This window comes from Triticum aestivum, chromosome 4D, assembly GCF_018294505.1.
Source record: "Triticum aestivum cultivar Chinese Spring chromosome 4D, IWGSC CS RefSeq v2.1, whole genome shotgun sequence".
NCBI classification, from domain to species: Eukaryota; Viridiplantae; Streptophyta; class Magnoliopsida; order Poales; family Poaceae; genus Triticum; species Triticum aestivum.
This window is the reverse complement of record NC_057805.1, coordinates 475158462-475177313: the sequence shown is the minus strand read 5'-3', so window position 1 is coordinate 475177313 and position 18852 is coordinate 475158462. Positions and strand designations below refer to the sequence as shown.

The window sequence follows — 18852 nt, the reverse complement described above, 5'->3', positions numbered from 1 at the left end:
TCATCTCATCCTGTTTAGTGTTTACAGTCATCATATTTTGAATTATGGCATTCTATCCGTGAATGTATGTGAATTATGGCATGCCAACCTATTTAATAAACACATTATATAGTTATGTCATGTCATCCTGTTTACATAGTCTCATATTTTGAACTATGTCTTTCCATCTTTTTTAGTTAGCCATCATAATGTGAAATTGTGTCATGCTATCCTGTTTAGTTAGCCATCATATATGTGAAATTGTGTCATGCTATCCTGTTTGGTTAGACAACATAAATATGAATTATTTCATGCCCTCTTTTATTCCCCACTATCCATTGCACCTGTCTATCATACAATGTCTATACTTTCAATTACTTTTCTTGTTTATCAGCCATTTGAATTGGAGAGCGTGATGGCAGTATCTAAGGGAGTAACAACACGGTCTTCAGAAAAGATAGTGCTACCAGTTGATGCAGATAGAACCACGGTTGTACTTGCCCAAGGACCAGATCCACCACACATAACCCAGACTCTCGCAGATTGTACCCCTACCCAGTTGGACAGAGAACCAGCTACACCCCTTCTAACCCCAACCCCGGCAGATAGTAACCCAGTTCCAGTTGACACAGCACCGTCTCCACCACAGAGCACCCAAACACGAGCAGTTAGTAAGGGAACTGCAGTGCCCAAAGCACGAGGACCACCACTCCGAATCCCAACTCAACGCTTAAAGGAGAAGAAGATTTGTTCTCAGGTCAGGTTCTGTAGCTATGGTTCATACTCCTTTGCTCTTGCATTACTGTATTTACTCATACCAACTATTTTCAAATTTGAAGGATGGAATTGAAACTCCAATGGCGCAACAGGTATGTTTTAAACCTGTTTCTTTAACTGGTTTGCTGTTGTAACCTGCTCTATGTTGATTTCAGTTTCAATTGAATAAACAGTTATGTTCTCATGTCATGCACATTACAAGTGTTGTTATTGCTCTATAGTTACCCACACTTATATTCTGTCTATTCTGCTTTGTCTTGAACAAATATTATTTGAACTGTGTCTCTATCTTGATTTGGCAACAAAAACTAGAATGATATAGACCATAAAGTGACCATGGTACATAGATATATGTTTGTTTCATGCTGTTATCCTGTCCACTTTACTACTGAACTCATTTACCAAAATGAGTTTCATATACAACATGGTAAACATGTGATGTGTCTGCTTGTTTCTCTTTTAGAATGCGGACAAAATATTGGAGAACAGTACCGCGTTATCCAATGGTAAAGGAAGTAATGCAGATAAGGTTCAAGATAGTGAGACATCCCTGTTGGTCTCCAAGAAAGCTGATAAAAACTATCTTGACGACAGTGAGGGAACCCAAAAGTCCTGTCTTGATGTAGTGTTCGAGTTACTGGCCACTACTGCTGGCACAAGCTCTTCGAACTCGCTGCCTGAATCAGTTCGTCTTCTTGAGTCTCAACTTCAAGTTGAAAGACATCGATCAGATGTGCTGCGACAGGAAGCTGAAGGACTGAGGAAGTCCCTGCAGAATTCAGATGCATATTTTCTGGTGCAACAGCAAGCGCTGGAGGATTTAAGCGCCAAACAAGAGAAAGTTAATAAGCTTGCTAAGCATCTTGCCAGCATTATGGGTACCCAGGATATTGTTTCTTGAGATCTTCTGAAGTGGTTTCAGTTCTGGATTTGTTTTGCTGCGGCGTTTATTTGCGCTGGTCGCCAACTTTGACAACCAGTGTATATGATATGCTGCTTTGTTCCCTATATTTGCACTGGTGGCGAACTTTGATGCCCAGTGGATGTAATATGTGTAATAGCCGTGATAGCCTAGCGTTAGTTGCTTGCTTATTTATTTCCTTGTTGTCTTGTTTATTTGTTTGCTTGTAGTCATTGCAGTTCTTTTTCCGCGGTTAGCTAGTGGCTGCAATAACCTATTTTTTAAAACTAGGCCACAATAACCATGGGCTAATATTTACTGTAGTGACACTGGGCCTCCTACTGGCCGTAGAAACAGTGGGCCTTCTACGGGCCGTAGAAACAATGGGCCTTCTACGGGCCGTAGAAACAATGGGCCTTCTGCGGGCCGTATCATCAATGGGCCTTATACGGGCCGTATGATCGATTGGCCAAACATGGGCCAAACAGACCGCATTATGGCCGTAAACGGGCTAGAGTTGGAATCGTCCGTTCATGGGCCGACCATAACGGGCCATCGTTAATAGGCCGTATTTGGTGATGCTATGAAAATGGCCCAACAGACTAACGGTCCACAAACGGGCCGACTGTAACGACGGGCTGAATTTGGCCCACAAGCAGAAAATGACAGTAACGGGCCGTAAGTAACCGAATGCTGCAAATGAGCCCAAGAATAAATGGGCCCTCAGAAGGCCGAAAGTTAACTTGGGCTGGAAACGGCCCAACGGAATAACGGGCCGTTAATGGGTATAAAGTGATACACTGTTCATTACGGGCCAGTTTCACCACGGGCCGTTAATGGGTGTAAAGTAATACACTGTTCATTACGGGCCAGTTTCAGCACGGGCCGCTAATGGGCCAAGAGTTACAAAGGGCCTCATATGGGCCGAAAGACGTCATGGGCTATACATGGGCCAGAAGTGAAAACGGGCTGGAATCATATTGGATGGCCCAGATGACGCTACTGGGCCTAATTCGGATAGGGCGTAACGGGCCTTGGGTTAGCGGGCTGTAAATGGGTTATATGCGAACAGGCCGTTAACAGGCTTTCCATGGGCCGGCCCGCCAGCTTTTGACCAAGTCAAATGGGCCGGCCTTTTCACAGGAATGGGCCACTGTTGGGCCGTGCCACATGTCGACGTATCATAGGCGCCTTCTGTCCAGTGAGTGGATGACATTTGTCCCAACGATGAGCCGACACATGTTTCCTCTAGCCAATGATGATTTTACACGTGGAAAATCCCCATTGGTCGGGGTTGTTAACGGGTTATCGGATCCAAAACCTGACCCGATAGCTTAACGGCGTTCCGTTACGGTGGATGCCACGTGTCGGTCACCCTTGAGGAAAGCACTTCTGTGACGCGCGATTTATCGTCATGGAAGTGGACACTTCCATGATGATAATTTTGGTAATGTCATGGAACACTTCTACGACAGCACAGGGTATGACTATCTTGATTCTGTCAGAAATTTGTCATGGATGTACATGCATGACAAAAAACGCGACCTACTGTGACAAACACGTATCATCACGGAAGTGTATTTTTTTGTAGTGTTTGGCTTTTCCTCACTTGATGATTTTCGCTCAAAGTCCTCAGAGGATGGGATGCTCTCAAATGACAAGTGTCAGTTTCTCTCGGAGCAGCCAACCAGCTAGTGGTTGTAGGGGGCGGCTATTTATAGCCTAGGGAGCAGCCCGTCATGATAAGACATAAATGCCCTTCAATGATATGACCGTTAGGTGGGTAGATATTTTGGAACAGCTGGCGCATAGCACAGCAACGGTCGGAAATTTGAGTATCAAATTCCTCAGGGCTATCATGTTCCTCACTGTGTAGGCAATCCGCACTGGCGAATTCCTAACTCCTCAGTCAGAACAAATTCCTCAGAGACCAGAAGAACTTCGTCTCTGTCACTGAAGAATATGACTGAACTGTACGAGATTTCCAATGGCTTCACTCGAAGGGATTGGTAGGTGTAGGATTTTGAGTTGAGCATCACATGGAAATTTTTCCTTAGTATTTCCTCGACCCCTTTTTACAGTACGATGTTTCCTATGACTCAAGAAAGAGAAAATGAAACTACGAAAACAAAAGTCTTCACGCTTCATATTCCTCAAATGAATACCAAGTCTTCAAGGTCACACCAATTTCTTCACTTTCAAAGTCTTCAGAAATCTAAAGTCTTCAGTCGAAGAACTTCATTTTTAGGGGTCGACTTTCACTGTAAATATCAAACTCCACATAGACTTATAGACCTGTGTACACTTATAAACACATTAGTCCCTCAACCTATAAGTCTTCAATACACCAAAATCACTAAGGGGCACTAGATGCACTTACAGAGAAGGCGCTCGCCGCGCTGCTGGAGGAGGAAGCCGAAGCCGACGTCCAGGAAGAGGAGCATCTCATGGTCCTCGCCGCCCTCGCCGGCCTGCTCGAGAGCAATGAAAAGCCGCGGCGAGGTGGCTCGGCGCCGGGCGGGTGAAAGCAAAGAACCGGCATCGTCTGGAAGGCTACTGCATGCTCTACTTCGACTACTTCGCCGACGCTCCACTGCACGGCGACAAAGTATTTCGGCGCCATTATCGGATGAGCCGAAAGCTTTTCCTCAAGATTGTGAATTCCATCCGGGAGTTCGACAGCTGCTTCAACTGCAAGAAGGATTGCACCGGCAAACTTGGATTCACCTCAATCCAGAAGTGCACGAGAGCAATGAGGATGCTTGCATACGGAGCTCCCGGTGATTCACTTGACGACTATGGGCGCATGGACGAGTCCACGACCATTGAGTGTTTCTACAAGTTCTGCATGGCAGTGGTGGCAGTGTTTGGAGCGCAATACTTGCGAATACCCAATGCGGAAGACACTGCTCGGATCCTAGCACAGAATGCAACAAGAGGATTTCCTGGGATGCTTGGAAGCATCGACTGCATGCATTGGAAATGGAAGAACTACCCATTTGCTTGGCAGGGGATGTACAAAGGCGCCAAAGGCGGTTGCAATGTGGTACTTGAGGCGGTGGCCACACAGGACCTCTGGATTTGGCACTCCTTCTTTGGTATGCCAGGAACTCACAATGACATCAACGTGCTGCGGTGCTCCCTTGTCTTTGCCAAGCTTGTTGAAGGTCATTCTCCTCCGGTGAACTTCGAGGTCAATGGGCGGCACTACAACAATGGTATTGCCTAGCTGATGGCATCTATCCGAGATGGTCTACATTTGTGAAGACTATCTCAAACGCTGCGCCACGAGGCAAGAAGTCTCACTTTGCCAAGATGCAGGAGGCTTGCAGGAAGGATGTCGAGCGGGCATTTGGTGTGCTCCAATCTCGATTTGCTGTTTGTCCGGTACCCTGCTCAGACCTGGTCGAAAGATCAAATGTGGTAGATCATGACTTGTTGTGTCATCTTGCACAACATGATCATTGAGAGCGAGCAGGAAGAGCCAGTGTTTGACACCGAACCATACTACAGGCAGGGTCCTCTAACCGAAGTTGATCACCAGCTACCGGCAACCTGGATTGCCTACCTCAATATGCGTCAGGAGATCCGAGACACACAGGTGCATCAACAACTGCAACAGGATCTGGTGGAGCACCTATGGAGGATCAAGGGCGAGGCCTAGCTTGACGTATGATGAAATATGAGTTTTTATTTCTTGAACTATATAATTTATATTGAACTATTTGTTGTTATACTATTTGTTGAACTATTTTGATTTTTATTGATTTGCTGTGATGAATATGTGACACAAAAACCACGCCGAACCATGCCGAATATGGACCATTTTTCGCCGAAAGTGGGCCGAAAGGCAGCCAAGAATGGGCCGATATCGGCGCCTGGGGCGACAGCTGGATGCACAACCGCCCCCAGAGTCGATTCTACCGCCGACTCGCCCCCAGGCGGCAATTTTTATGCCTCCTCGAGGGCCAACGGCTGGAGATGCTCTTAACGTGCGAGTAGAGAATGCATCCCAACGTACTAACCGGAAGTGAATGTATAATTGTATTCATCTTTTAAATCCGTTGTTAAGTCAAACACAGGGTACATTTGTCCATATAAGAAAACAGGGTCCATGGCACATTGATCGTGACTTCGAGTAAGTCAAAAGACATGACATTATAGTAATAGAAAACGAAGTCAAATACCATGCCTGTTGGTAGCGGTAGCTGTGTTCGTGAGCGTATTATTGGGTGTGGACAAGACGTGTACATCCCCCGGCCAAAAAGAAGAAGACAAGTCGTGTACCTCTCCGCCACAATGGCCAAGTCGAGGCGATCAAACCGCTAGAGGAGCCGGGCGCACCGACGAACTTCGGAGGCGACGCCAAAATTCTAACTTGGATTCATCAGAGTGCGTTTGGTTATCTGCATCGTTTTTTGCCTTTTGTATATTTGTTTCAGTTGGGCCTAATTGAGCATATACACGTAAAAAAACAAAATCTGCATGTTAATTGGTTGTCTGCATGTCCTCTCCCTGCATCATAATGATGCCTCTACGCATCGTGTTTGGTTGTTCGCATTATGGTCAGATGAGTGCATGTTGTTTGGTTGCTTGCACGGAATATGATTAAGACTTAATAGCTACTCATAACACACAGTGTTACACTAGAGTGCCTCAGCGACAATGGAAGGCGGTGGTTGCGGCGCCGCGTCCGACACGACGTGCATGGAGTCACGGGCAAGCGACCTCATCGGCGACGCAGTGAACTATTTACTAGCGCCATCACCGCAGAGAAAGTCCCTGTGGAGTAATGAACATAAGGGCTTTGAGGCAGAGGATGATGACGAAAAAATGTAGTGTGTCCGCCATGGCGGCGTCAATGTAGTAGGACGGGGAGGAGGAGGCTGAAAAGAACGGCGATGATGATGGGGCCAGTGTAGTAGGACGCGGAGAAGGAGGCCGAGAAGAACGACGATGACGACGACGCCATTGTAGTAGGACGCAAGTGAGAAGGTCGAGAGGAACGACGTCAGTGATGGCTTCAGTGTAGCAGAACATGGGAGACGACACAGAGAGGAACGGCGATCGAGCGAGTGTAGTAGGACGTGGGAGAGGAGGTTGAGAGGGAACGACCCTGACGGTGGCGCTAATGCAACAACACGCGGGAGGAAACGACAATGGCGACGACACTAGGACGCGAGCGAGGAGGCCGAGAGGAACGACGCCGGTGATGGCTTCAGTGTAGCAGGACATGGGAGAGAATGCAGAGAGGAACGACGACCGCGCGGGTGTAGTAGGACATGGGAGAGGAGGTTGAGAGAAACGACGCCGGCGGTGGCAGTGTGAGGGCACGCGGGAGAGGAGGCCGAGAGGAGCGACGCCGGCGGTAACACCGGTGTAGCAGGACAGAGGAGAGGAGACCGAGCTTAAGGGGTGTCATTGACACAAATCACACATATGCGTATATACTTCATGAGGAAGAAGTTAGATTTAATCGTCTATGATCGTTGATACAGAAAATGTGCAACACGAAAGTTGTGTCAAACTGTAAGATGAAGCTACCGATCAAAGGAGAATTCAAACGGTCGATCGTGCGCAACGAATTTGACAAAATTCATCCAAAATAACTCCAAACATGAACACAAAATTAAACATTTACGGTCAACGAAACTACGAACCGATCATAAAAATGAAACCCCTAAAAAAGAAGATTTGAGAAGGAGCTTACTGGAGGTGGAAGAAGAAAGAACATACAAGGTGTATACCGCTCGCATCCTGTGGTGCCCACCATGTGCGCTCGAAGATGACTCTCCTCAGCTTGGCAGGTAGAAACCACCGATTTAAGCGTTCCTTCAGATGCAGCCTGAGCGGTGCTTTGAGTTCCGTGCGGATCAACTTTTTCATGCGACCAAGGTAACCAAACAGCCCGAAAACATCTTGCGCGGGTCTGACCGGGCCTAATACAGACTACCAAACGCGTCCCAGATCTGAGAAAGAAGACACAGCACAGGCCGTACGTACGCAACGCATGGCAAATTTCAGTTTCAGAAAGCGTGTTCGGTGGGAAAAGGGAGAGATTTGGCAGCACAAGCCGCACGCATAAACAATACTGTACGTGTGGGACGGTTCTTCTTCTATGCCAAAAAAAACAATCTGGGACAGCAGGGCAGGTGCTTTCCCTGCCACGGCCAAAACGTGCGCGTGCCGGCGACGATCGTCGGTAGCCGGTCAAATGAGCGGTGCGCACTGTGCAGCAGGCGGTGACGTGCCGGCCGCCGCGCCGACGCCACCGGCTGTACTGCTGACACCCGCCGTGCTCTCCCGCGGCGCGCCTCAGCCCGTCAGCGGATCCGAAGAGAAAACAAGGACAGACAAGGTAATTTTCCTGAATCTGCCGACGACGCCTGTTTTGTTTTCCCTGAATCTGCCCCCGCGGCAGCGAGTGCTCGACAAGGGTCGGGTCGGGTCTCCATCGATCTTGCCCGGCGCATATCCCGGCCCGTTGGTCCTGCTCGCTGTCGCTGGGCAGGGCAGCATCACGACGGAATAGTATACTCGATGGATCCCGCTGGGCTCTGCTCATGCACAGGGACGACGCAGTAAATTAACTGCGGCTGCCTGCAACTTTAGAGGAGCCCACGACCCTTTTCTTTTCTTGTTGGTACCCAGGACTCCTTGGTGAAGGCAGTTTAACCAAAGACGCAGCACAGGACACGAAAGCAGGAAGGTTAAACAAAGGGAACGCAAGCTCGATCAAATTAAGGCCCTGATGATTGATCAGGACATGCACTACGAGATCTTGTTAATTCCCCATCATTCCCACACCTCCCGGCCGGTCGGGCCCCGCGTCTCAAGTACTACCCCAAAGCACCATCATCATTTCCCATATCGTACTCCTACTACTACTAGGTACGTGGCCCGGGCGTCATGACCACGGAGTGGGTCTCACGAACGCTGCACTGATCTGTCTCCATGCATATGCATGTGTAATTGTAAACAGAAGTCTCCGGGCGGACGGACGCACGACGGAGGAGCCGCCACACGTCGGCCGCGTAAACAAAGCTCCAAGCGGCGAGCAAACAAAATCATTGGGACTCTCTGCTAATGCGACGTTTGTTGGGCCCACGATCACCGGCGTGCATATGGCCGCCCCTGCCGCTCGCTGCTGTCCTGTCTCTCTCTATCTCTCTATCTCTCTCTGACTGACCGACGATGGCTTAGAAAAGTCCCGCGCCTCTTCCGGAGAAGTGCAGAGCTGGACGCAGTGCATCCACGGCTGCTACTGCTTCGCGATTTGGATCAGCTGCATGTGCTCCTTGGCGTATATAGCGGCGAGACCGGGCGTTCTGCTTCGTATTTGCTGTATTTGATGTACCGGGCACTGACAGACGTCTGGCGCACCTGTGGAGCACTGTGCACGCGCAGAATGAAGTACGCAATATTATCGTTGCGACGAACACTGTATAACGTAAACACTTTACCACATATGCACGTATCTAAGGCCCATGCACCAGTCGTTGTCGCAGTACCGATCTTTACCAAATATATAGCTGATACGTTCCATATATCTGGCATACGACGAGCCAATCAACACAAGCTCCCTCGCAATTCGTGTGAATTACTTAGCCACAATGAAACAAAAATCATCATGCTTGCAAGTATAAGCAAGCGCCTGGTCTTCTTGTTGGGGCTAACCAGGCCTTCTGGAAGGCACTCAGGCTTCCACACGTCGGGGCAGACTCCCAGTGTTCCCCGCCATCGTGAGTACAGCGCGAAGGAGCTTCTTCTTCAGAGCAACCGAAGCAGCCTGCACACACATAAATATGAATGAGTGAAACTTCATACGTAAACATTCATAATCCAGCCATATGGTAAATTGAAGACACACACCTCAGTCAAGTTCAGCGGGTGTTACCCAGGCACAAAGTTGATGATGTGGTGGACTACCTGCATCGCCGTGTCCGTGCTGCGACAAATAGAGGTTACCCGACATTAGCATACAAAGCAGAACTGAAATTCATTCTTTTCTGATGCAAGCAAAACGCACCTCTCATAGGCACCTGTAGCATGGAAACAATAAGACCACCCATTATGTGGCACCTTCCCTTGCCCCCAGAAAATGTCACCACACTTCACGAATGCATCAAGTAGCTCACCCACATTCTGCAAGTGTTTTGCTTTCATCCTGCTTTTCCCAGGCTTGGAGATGTTCGGATCAATGATATGGAGAACTCTACACAGGATGTCAAAGACGTACAAACTCCACCCCTGGTCCAGGTACACCACAACCAGCCCCTGTTTTTCATTCCAGTTAGACATACAGCCAGCATTGTACCTTTTTCATACACTATAGTACTGATGTAACACATATGAGAATTTGGTAGATGATAAACAGATCACTAACCAGAACTAATGGCACACCAAGCGGTAGCTGATTAAACATTGAGCGGACATCTTCCCTCAGCCAGTATGAGTCTGTGTATGCAACTTTGAACTGCAAAATTGTAAAAGACACACCATATCAGGACCAGTGATTCTCGGCGGTGCAAACCAAACATGTAAAACTATACTACAACCAAACTTACCGCCCAGTCAGGTCCAATGATGAGTCTCCCTGATCCCCTGGGGCAGAGCCCCAAACGCAGGATTGATTCCAGTCCTTGCTGAGCAAGATGATTTTCTATGCGGAATTCTTCCACCACTTCTTCACCAGTCATCTGCATAAGGTACGGCCGCCCATGCTTGAACCACGGCCTGCACACGGTCAAATAGGCAAAGTGCATGGTAAGTGAGGAATCTAGCAGTCCCACATAAACAGCTGACCAACATGATCGGAGAGAGCTAGCGGTCACGAGTCCACAAACCTATATAAATCATTGAATGATGAATCCATGGCCCTGGCTAGAAACGATCGTCTCTTCTCCTGCCCTCCATCTCAGAGACAGCCACTCCAATCGGGTTTGCAATTGAATAGTCAGTTGTCATCCTTGTGCGCTTACTTGGGGGGGGGAGGGGGGCTACTGCAAACCACCCAAGCAAGTTGCTTTGCGATAGTGCTGGGCACACCAAAAGCGGACATAAAGAGGTGATATCAACATAGAGAGTCAGGAAAACAATTCAATGGGTTCCAACAGTCCACCCAGCATGAAAACACTATGCAGAACTACATTGATAGATACATAGTGGAGGGGGGCATGTACGGCGGGAACGCAAATCAGCAGTAGGTGATCTGGCAGGCGAGGGACCAATCGTCAAGTTCGTGTCCACCCCGACAGGGTTCATTGGCCCAACAAACGGTGTCCCATCTATGAAATTCCGAACATCATTTGTCATATTCAGATCAAGACGCCTAGCCACATTACCTACAAATAAACAGAGACCATGATGCATAAACCGAATTGTTTTCCAACAACAGGCATTTGCACGATCGCCCCACACACAACCTCACAAAACTTTGCCCATAGAAAGATTACCATTTCCGTTGCTTGTGGAACAAGCCTCCCTCAAAGAGATGCGGCGATTCAAGTCAAGGCTATCTGGGCTGGGGAACGGCCCAAAAAGCGTTCTTGCATTAGGAATCACACCAATTTGATCGCCGGACCCAAAACCACCAACACCAGTCTGCACGAAAGCTACAACACACACCAAATAATTAGTTCATCTTCCAACTGAACACTTCTCACTCCAATGGAGTAGTCAAGTACTGAGGCAAGAAATAAGCCACCAACCTGAGCCAGCCCCAAAGGAAGTCATTACATCCGTGCCAAGCCGCTTCCTTATACTTGGGTTCACCATCCTAGAAGTTGATGGCCCTGTGAGAAGGAACAAAACAGTTTTTTTAGACGCCTTTCAAGGAAGTTACACAGTTACCCAATACACCAAGTTACAAGCCAAACATGTACACACCTGCTGCTTGAGGTACTGTGACGCCCTGATAATTAAGCTACAGTAACCCTCTCCTAATGATGCCATGTCACCGCTGTCACTGTAGTTAATCTCGCGATGGTTGAAAAAACGATTCAAATTCAAATTTAAAATAAAGACAAACAACAAAAGTTTTCAAATATTAAAACTAAAATGTTCGGTTGGTGGAAAATAATGCATAGGTAATTATTGTCGAGAAACCACACTTTTATAAAATGTTTAAGTAAACTAAAATGAATAAAACAGTAGCTAAAACAATTAAATAAATGCCTTTTGAATTTTATAAAATATTAAACTATTTTGTTCAGGCGTAAAACTTTTTAAGAGAGTAGTTGGAATTGTAACTCCATTTTAGGTGTGGGTTTTATTTTTGTAAAACTATAAAGTATTAAAGAAATAAAAGCAAACAGAAAAGACAAAAGGAAAAATAAAACAGAAATAAAAAGAAAACCTCCCCTGGCCTATAACCCCCTGGGGGCACCGAACCCTAGCCCGATCCCCATTTCCCCCTTGCACTCCTCTCTCTCCCTCCTCTGCCCGATCTGGATCGGGGCAAAACCCCACGATCCCATCGGCCCGACGCCGCAATCGATCCCCGCGGCCACTACGCCGGGGCCCCCTCGTCGGGACGCCCTCCCGCGTGCGAATGCCCCCGACGCCGCGGAGTTTCGTCACCAACCCGCCGGAAGCCGCGGCCTCGACCCGTCGCCGATCCACGCCGCCCCGCAGCTGCACCACCGCCTCGACCTCGCCGTCGTCCCCGTCCTCCTCGAGCACGCTGCCATAATCCCTACCCCCGTCGTGAGCTCCGACCTCCCCTCCTCTCTCTGTCGCGTCGCATCTCCTCGTCCTGTGCTGACCTCCCCTCTCCCCTTTGTCCCCGCGCGGGCATCACCGCGCCGGCTCGCCCGTCGCCTTGCCGCTGCACGCGCCAACCGCGCCGTGGCCGCGACCTGCGCCCCGCACCGCACGCGCACGGGCTTGGCCCCGCACAGGTGCGCCCGCAACCGCGCCATGGCGCCTCACCATGGCCTCGCATGGCCCACGCCTTGCCCCGCCAGGCACGCCGCCCCTGCTCGCCCCCTCGAGCGGCCTCCCTCGCCCAACCGGGTCCTAGCGCCCGTTCGGGCTGGCGCCCGTCGCGCCCGCGACCTCCCGTGGCCGCGCCCGGAGTTCTGCTCCCCTGCGCCTGCTCCACTCCCTCCGCCGCCCTGCACCACTCTGGCCGGTCGTGCCTCGCCGGCGCCGAACGCAACCCCCACCCCGTGTTGGCCTGGGCCAGTGCCCAGTCGGGCTAGCGCCCGCGCGCCCGTGCCCGCTATGGCCAGGGCCACTTACCACTGGGCCAGTGCCCCCCTTGCCCTATGACATATGGGGCCCACCCCTAGAACGTTAAAAAAACAGAGTTAAAAATAATATTAATAAAATAAATAAATAAATAAATAATAATTAAAATAATTAATTAAGTTAATTAATCCTATTTAATTAATCTAATTAACTAGTTAGTTTAATTAAATAGTAATTAGATTAGTTAAACCCTAATTAGACTAAACAGTCAATGACGAACGGGACCCACACGTCAGTTGACCAGTCAACTCCCCTGATTGACTGCTGATGTCATGCTGACATCAGCGCGCACTATTCTGGATAATGTTGGATTTAAATAAATAATTAAAATCAGAAAATGAACAAATCTTTAGAAAATCATATAAAATAATCCGTAACTCGGATGAAAATATTTTGTATATGAAAGTTGCTCAGAACGACGAGACGAATTCGGATACGCAGCCCGTTCGTCTGCCACACATCCCTAGCATAGCAAACACGCAAATTCCCCCCTCCAGTTCAACTGTCCGAAAATGCGAAACACCGGGGATATTTTCCCGGATGTTTCCCCCCTTCACCGGTATCACCTCATATCGCGTTAGAACACGTCTAGCTCTGCTTGTTGTCCTGTTATGCACTTGCTTTCTATGTATTTACTGTTTCTTCCCCCTCTTCTCTTCGGTAGACCCCGTGACGATGTTGACGCCCCTGTGGTCGACTACGTCACCGACGACCCCTCCTTGTCTGAGCAACCAGGCAAGCCCTCTGATCACCAGATATCGCCTATTCCTTCTCAATACTGCTTGCATTAGAGTAGTGTAGCATGTTACTGCTTTCGGTTAATCCTATACTGATGCATAGCCTGTCATTGTTGCTACAGTTGTTACCCTTACCTGCTATCCTACTGCTTAGTATAGGATGCTAGTGTTCCATCAGTGGCCCTACACTCTTGTCCGTCTACCATGCTATACTACTGGGCCGTGATCACTTCGGGAGGTGATCACGGGTATATACTATATACTTTATATACATGACACATGTGGTGACTAAAGTCGGGTCGGCTCGTTGAGTACCCGCAAGTGATTCTGATGAGGGGGCTGAAAGGATAGGTGGCTCCATCCTGGTAGAGGTGGGCCTGGGTTCCTGACGGTCCCCGACTGTTACTTTATGGCGGAGCGACAGGGCAGGTTGAGACCACCTAGGAGGGAGGTGGGCCTGGCCCTGGTCGGCGTTCGAGGATACTTAACACGCTTAACGAGATCTTGGTATTTGATCTGAGTCTGGCCATTTGGTCTATACGCACTAACCAACTACGCGGGAACAGTTATGGGCACTCGACGTCGTGGTATCAGCCGAAGCTCTTCTTGACGTCAGCGACGGAGCGGCGCGCGCCGGATTGGACTGGAACGCCTGCTAGGCTAGGTCTACTTCCGGCCACGTACGCAACGTGCAGGTGTGCAATGGGCGATGGGCCCAGACCCCTGCGCGCATAGGATTTAGACCGGCGTGTTGACCTCTCTGTTGAGCCTAGGTGGGGCTGCGACGTGTTGATCTTCCGCGGCCGGGCATGACCCAGAAAAGTGTGTCCGGCCAAATGGGATCGAGCGTGTTGGGTTATGTGGTGCACCCCTGCAGGGAAGATTATCTATTCGAATAGCCGTGTCCCTCGGTAAAAGGACGACCCGGAGTTGTACCTTGACCTTATGACAACTAGAACCGGATACTTAATAAAACACACCCTTCCAAGTGCCAGATATAACCCGGTGATCACTCTCTAACAGGCGACGAGGAGGGGATCGCCGGGTAGGATTATGCTATACGATGCTACTTGGTGAACTTACCATCTACTCTCTTCTACATGCTGCAAGATGGAGGCTGCCAGAAGCGTAGTCTTCGATAGGACTAGCTATCCCCCTCTTATTCTGGCATTCTGCAGTTCAGTCCACCGATATAGCCCCTTTACACAGATACCCATGCATATGTAGTGTAGATCCTTGCTTGCGAGTACTTTGGATGAGTACTCACGGTTACTTTTCTCCCTCTTTTCCCCCTTTCCATTCTACCTGGTTGTCGCAACCAGATGCTGGAGCCCAGGAGCCAGACGCCACCGTCGACGACGACTCTTACTACACTAGAGGTGCCTACTACTACGTGCAGGCCGCTGACGACGACCAGGAGTAGTTTAGGAGGATCCCAGGCAGGAGGCCTGCGCCTCTTTCGATCTGTATCCCAATTTGTGCTAGCCTTCTTAAGGCAAAATTGTTTAACTCATGTCTGTACTCAGATATTGTTGCTTCCGCTGACCCGTCTATGATCGAGCACTTGTATTCGAGCCCTCGAGGCCCATGGCTTGTATTATGATGCTTGTATGACTTATTTATGTTGTAGAGTTGTCTCAGGTACGTTGGCTTTCCCTTTAACATCATGTGGAACACCAAGGTGTGCTTCTGAAATGAAATCGTTAGACAAGCCACTTCTTCAATAGGAAAGATATCAAATGCTCATAGTTTTAATTTTTCTTGTATCTCAAAACTCACCATTAGTATTAAGGAAGCAAACCTCACCACCAACCACTTTCTGCCGGAAATCACCAACTTTTGAAATCGCACAGCCAAGCATCTCATTCACCGAGTTGACATTGCTGTCATTACGACTGTCTATCATCGCGAGCACACTGGTCATGCAAGACTCAAGATGGTTCCTCAAATTCATATTTTCCTCACAAACAGAGGACATGTGTGCATGCATGACGGTGCTCAAATACTCAACCACCTACATGGAAATTGCACCCCCAGGAACACGTCACCACACTAGGGGGAACGGAAATGAAAAATGACAGAATCTTAGACGAGCTTCCACACAGTTACAATACCTCTGCCTGCCACCCGGGAACACTTGACAACAAAACTATTTTCTCCCTCGGACCGGCGCCTGGGTCAGGGACAGCTTCTGTAGCAGAAGGCATGTCCATGGCCGCTAAGTTGCCAGCAGCATCCCGCGCACCGTCAGGCCTAATCTGCAAAGAGGAAACCAAAACGGGCATGAGTATAACTATTACAATATATAAAGCACCGCAATAACAATGAATAGGTTATATGCATTTCATACAGAAGGAAGCCCTCAGCACCCCGTTAAACTTCAATTACCTTAGCTCTGCCGTACATCATGTGCCCTCCATTGCTTATAAGATCAGAGTCAAGAGCAGCAAGCAGGCGGAAGTCCTCAACGTCATACACCGTCATCCGGTGACGCCCAGGTTGCAAACCCCGCCCAGCAACCATCGCATCAAATGCAATCACCTGGGACAATTTAGGAGACAAAGCAACATATCAGAACTGGCAGAGTTGGTTAACTAATAACCCAATAGCGACCACGACACACCACCGTTTATGAACGGAAGGAACCAAATCAGAATGGATTGGGTACCTGAGGCACCATCAGGAACCCTTGCAAGTGCACCATAGTTGCACCGGCTTCCAGATCTTCTCGCATTTTGCTCACACCAGTCATTATTACAACTTTTATGTACCCACACCAGTCAAACTCAAACATCTTTGATGGATAACGCACAGCAACAAACACCTCAGGGCTTATTGGATCCTCCCTCCGGTTTGCTTTAGGGTTGAACAAACAAGCAGTACAGAGAAGAGCGAACGCAGCACACTGCCTGTTGGCCTCAGATTCAACACTTAGATCGCCTGGGGAAGCAAGCACCGACTCTAGCATTCTCAATGTGATCCTATCTACCGATGCATCTAGACCCAGACCGGCACACACATCCCTCAAGACATCACGATCGACACAGCCAGGCTCATGCGGGAAGGGGATCTCCCTGTCGCCCGTACCCAGACCGACCACATCCCTTATAGCATTAGCCGCCACTGGCCGGGAACTGCCATCGCACATACGAACGGTTCTACTAATTGGATCTATCCTAGTTGCGTTCCAGAAAATGTACTGACGGTCTATATTTAGCAGCCCCGGAAGGGACAACATGGCGCCAAAGTCCTTCTCAGCGAAAAGCCTCTTTTGCGAATCAGTGAGACGAGCAACGACCGCATTGACTAGCTTAGGGGATAGATAGTTCATAACCCGGACCTTGCCGCAGTCTGCATCAAATTCGCCGCTCGCATTCTCATCTCCGGCCACCGTGGGTTGGTTGGGGCGCCGAAGTGTTCGCACTTGGGACCGCGCTCGAGCTGCTGCCCATCGCGGCCCCATTCGACCGCGTCCCAAGACGCCCCATCATACGCAAGCACTGCAAGTTGAACCGAGTGGGGTTTTAGAATCGCGCAAAGCTCACTGAAAGCGAACAAGAAACCTCCAAGAGAATAACGAGCTGACGAAGAAACCAAAATACAGGTGGTGGGAGGCGAACGATACCTTGCATTGCTGGGCTTGCGCAGATGGGATGAAGCAAGAACTCGCCGCCTGCTAGGTGAGGGTGAGGGGGAGAGCGCTGCAGAGGAAGAGTGATTTTTGCGAGTGACTGAGCTGCAGCGCGGAGAGGCGGTGTTTTAATCGCTCGCCCTGCTCTGCACAGGAAGCGATTTCCTTGTCTCATTGCAGCAACCGCGCATTAATCCAGCTGCCCCAACCACACCAATGTGACATTATTCTCTATATTTACCTTTTTTTTCACGGACATAAATGCAATTCCAACTAATACACGAGGGTAGAGGTGTGCAGGCTTCTAAAGCTCAAGCCAACACACACCACTGGCAAGCCGCCGCTACACCCCACGCACACAAAATCACGACGAAGGGCGAGGTCCATACGAGAGCACGCACAACAGCTGATCCCACTTTACTTCGCTTGTGGAGGCGCATCTGCACGCAAGGACCTAGCCTGGCCCATAACGTCCAATCAGCACTAGGGGCCGCGCAGCACGCGACGTAGCTGTGGTGTAGCTGCTGCAGGGAGCAGAATAGATGCCGTAAAGTGTGATCATCGCGCGCATTGATCGGCCCTGTACCGCACCCCCGACACAGAGTGATTTTTGGTTAATGCACACAGATACACGTGCGGAGACCATGGCCGTCTCCCATCCATTTAAGCATAACGTTGACACAATTTTTTTTATTCCATACGAGAAGATAAATACATTGAGCGCCAAACAAACCCACGAACGATATAACACACCACACCCACATACGCAAACAATCATATTGTTGGCATATGTTTATTGAGCTTTCCTCGGCTCGCGCACTCCATTACTAAATGTGAGCATTCAAGCAAGAGCTTCTCGCCTCGCCCGAATCTTGTTCAATGGCAGCGAATACATCGTACGTGCTGGAGGCAGCGTCCCCGTCATGAGAGCACGGCGCACGCACCGAGCCGCCAGTGTTGACCAGCGGGTCGTGTTCCCCAACCTGCTCGCACACAAACCCAGTCACCGTGACCTGGCGACACGGAAATTTTCGGTTAGTAGGGAAAAGAAAATTTACACGCAACAGGAGCAAATGTTCGGAAAAAAGCCCAACATAATGGACACGGGCAAAAAGTTCGATCAAATGCATTTTTTAGAGGAAACGAAAGAATTATCAACCTTGGAGAGCGACAGGCTGGCCGCCGCTGACGCGTTCCTACGTTGGCGCTTGACCAAACAACGGGTTCTCACAGCCGTCGCCCTCCTTTGGAACCGGACGTGCGAGCGCAGCAGGCAGCCGAAACCAAGCAGAGAGGAGAAAGCTGCAGGGGGCGCCATGCAGGGCTGGACTGGGGACGATGAGCAAACTAGAGGGAGAGGAAGACCAGCGTGCTGCGTCTCAGTGTGCTGCTTACAAGCATCAGCAAGCAAGTGTTTAAATAGAACATGGGCGACTTACACCAACCCCCCGTAGTCCCCACAGCAAATTCAAATGTTCAAAAAACGGAGGGCCACTCCAATCCAATCTCGCAGTACACAGAGCTGCACCTCATCGACTCATCAATTCCTGATAGCACCCGTACTACAGGACGAC

General features: G+C 49.4%; 2 protein-coding genes across 6 annotated transcripts; both read right to left on the bottom strand.

Annotated features, from left to right (window-relative positions):
• Positions 1 to 9100: 9100 nt before the first annotated feature.
• LOC123098755 (uncharacterized) lies at positions 9101 to 17647 on the bottom strand. Of its 5 annotated transcripts, none has more exons than XR_006447963.1 (15): positions 17273 to 17643; positions 16316 to 17147; positions 16036 to 16188; positions 15762 to 15905; positions 15427 to 15661; positions 11546 to 11624; positions 11368 to 11451; positions 11113 to 11271; positions 10840 to 11001; positions 10504 to 10695; positions 10225 to 10393; positions 10044 to 10133; positions 9687 to 9934; positions 9530 to 9605; positions 9101 to 9446 (listed from the first exon to the last, which is right to left on the bottom strand). XR_006447963.1 is itself a non-coding variant. In XM_044520826.1 (11 exons), the coding sequence occupies exons 6-10, from the start codon at positions 10530 to 10532 to the stop codon at positions 9551 to 9553; spliced, it is 591 nt and encodes a 196-aa protein (XP_044376761.1). In that variant the 5' UTR covers positions 10533 to 10695; positions 10840 to 11001; positions 11113 to 11271; positions 11368 to 11451; positions 11546 to 11624; positions 15427 to 15484; the 3' UTR covers positions 9108 to 9446; positions 9530 to 9550. The 5 variants fall into 5 exon arrangements, 3 of the variants coding, with proteins under 3 accessions (XP_044376761.1, XP_044376760.1, XP_044376758.1); XR_006447964.1 differs by having other exon boundaries at positions 10840 to 10944; XM_044520826.1 differs by lacking the exons at positions 15762 to 15905; positions 16036 to 16188; positions 16316 to 17147; positions 17273 to 17643 and having other exon boundaries at positions 9108 to 9446; positions 15427 to 15484.
• A 293-nt stretch (positions 17648 to 17940) lies between these two features.
• Positions 17941 to 18677, bottom strand: LOC123100395 (uncharacterized). Its single transcript, XM_044522332.1, has 2 exons — positions 18438 to 18677; positions 17941 to 18291 (listed from the first exon to the last, which is right to left on the bottom strand). The coding sequence occupies exons 1-2, from the start codon at positions 18594 to 18596 to the stop codon at positions 18106 to 18108; spliced, it is 345 nt and encodes a 114-aa protein (XP_044378267.1). The 5' UTR covers positions 18597 to 18677; the 3' UTR covers positions 17941 to 18105.
• Between the last annotated feature and the right edge of the window lie 175 nt (positions 18678 to 18852).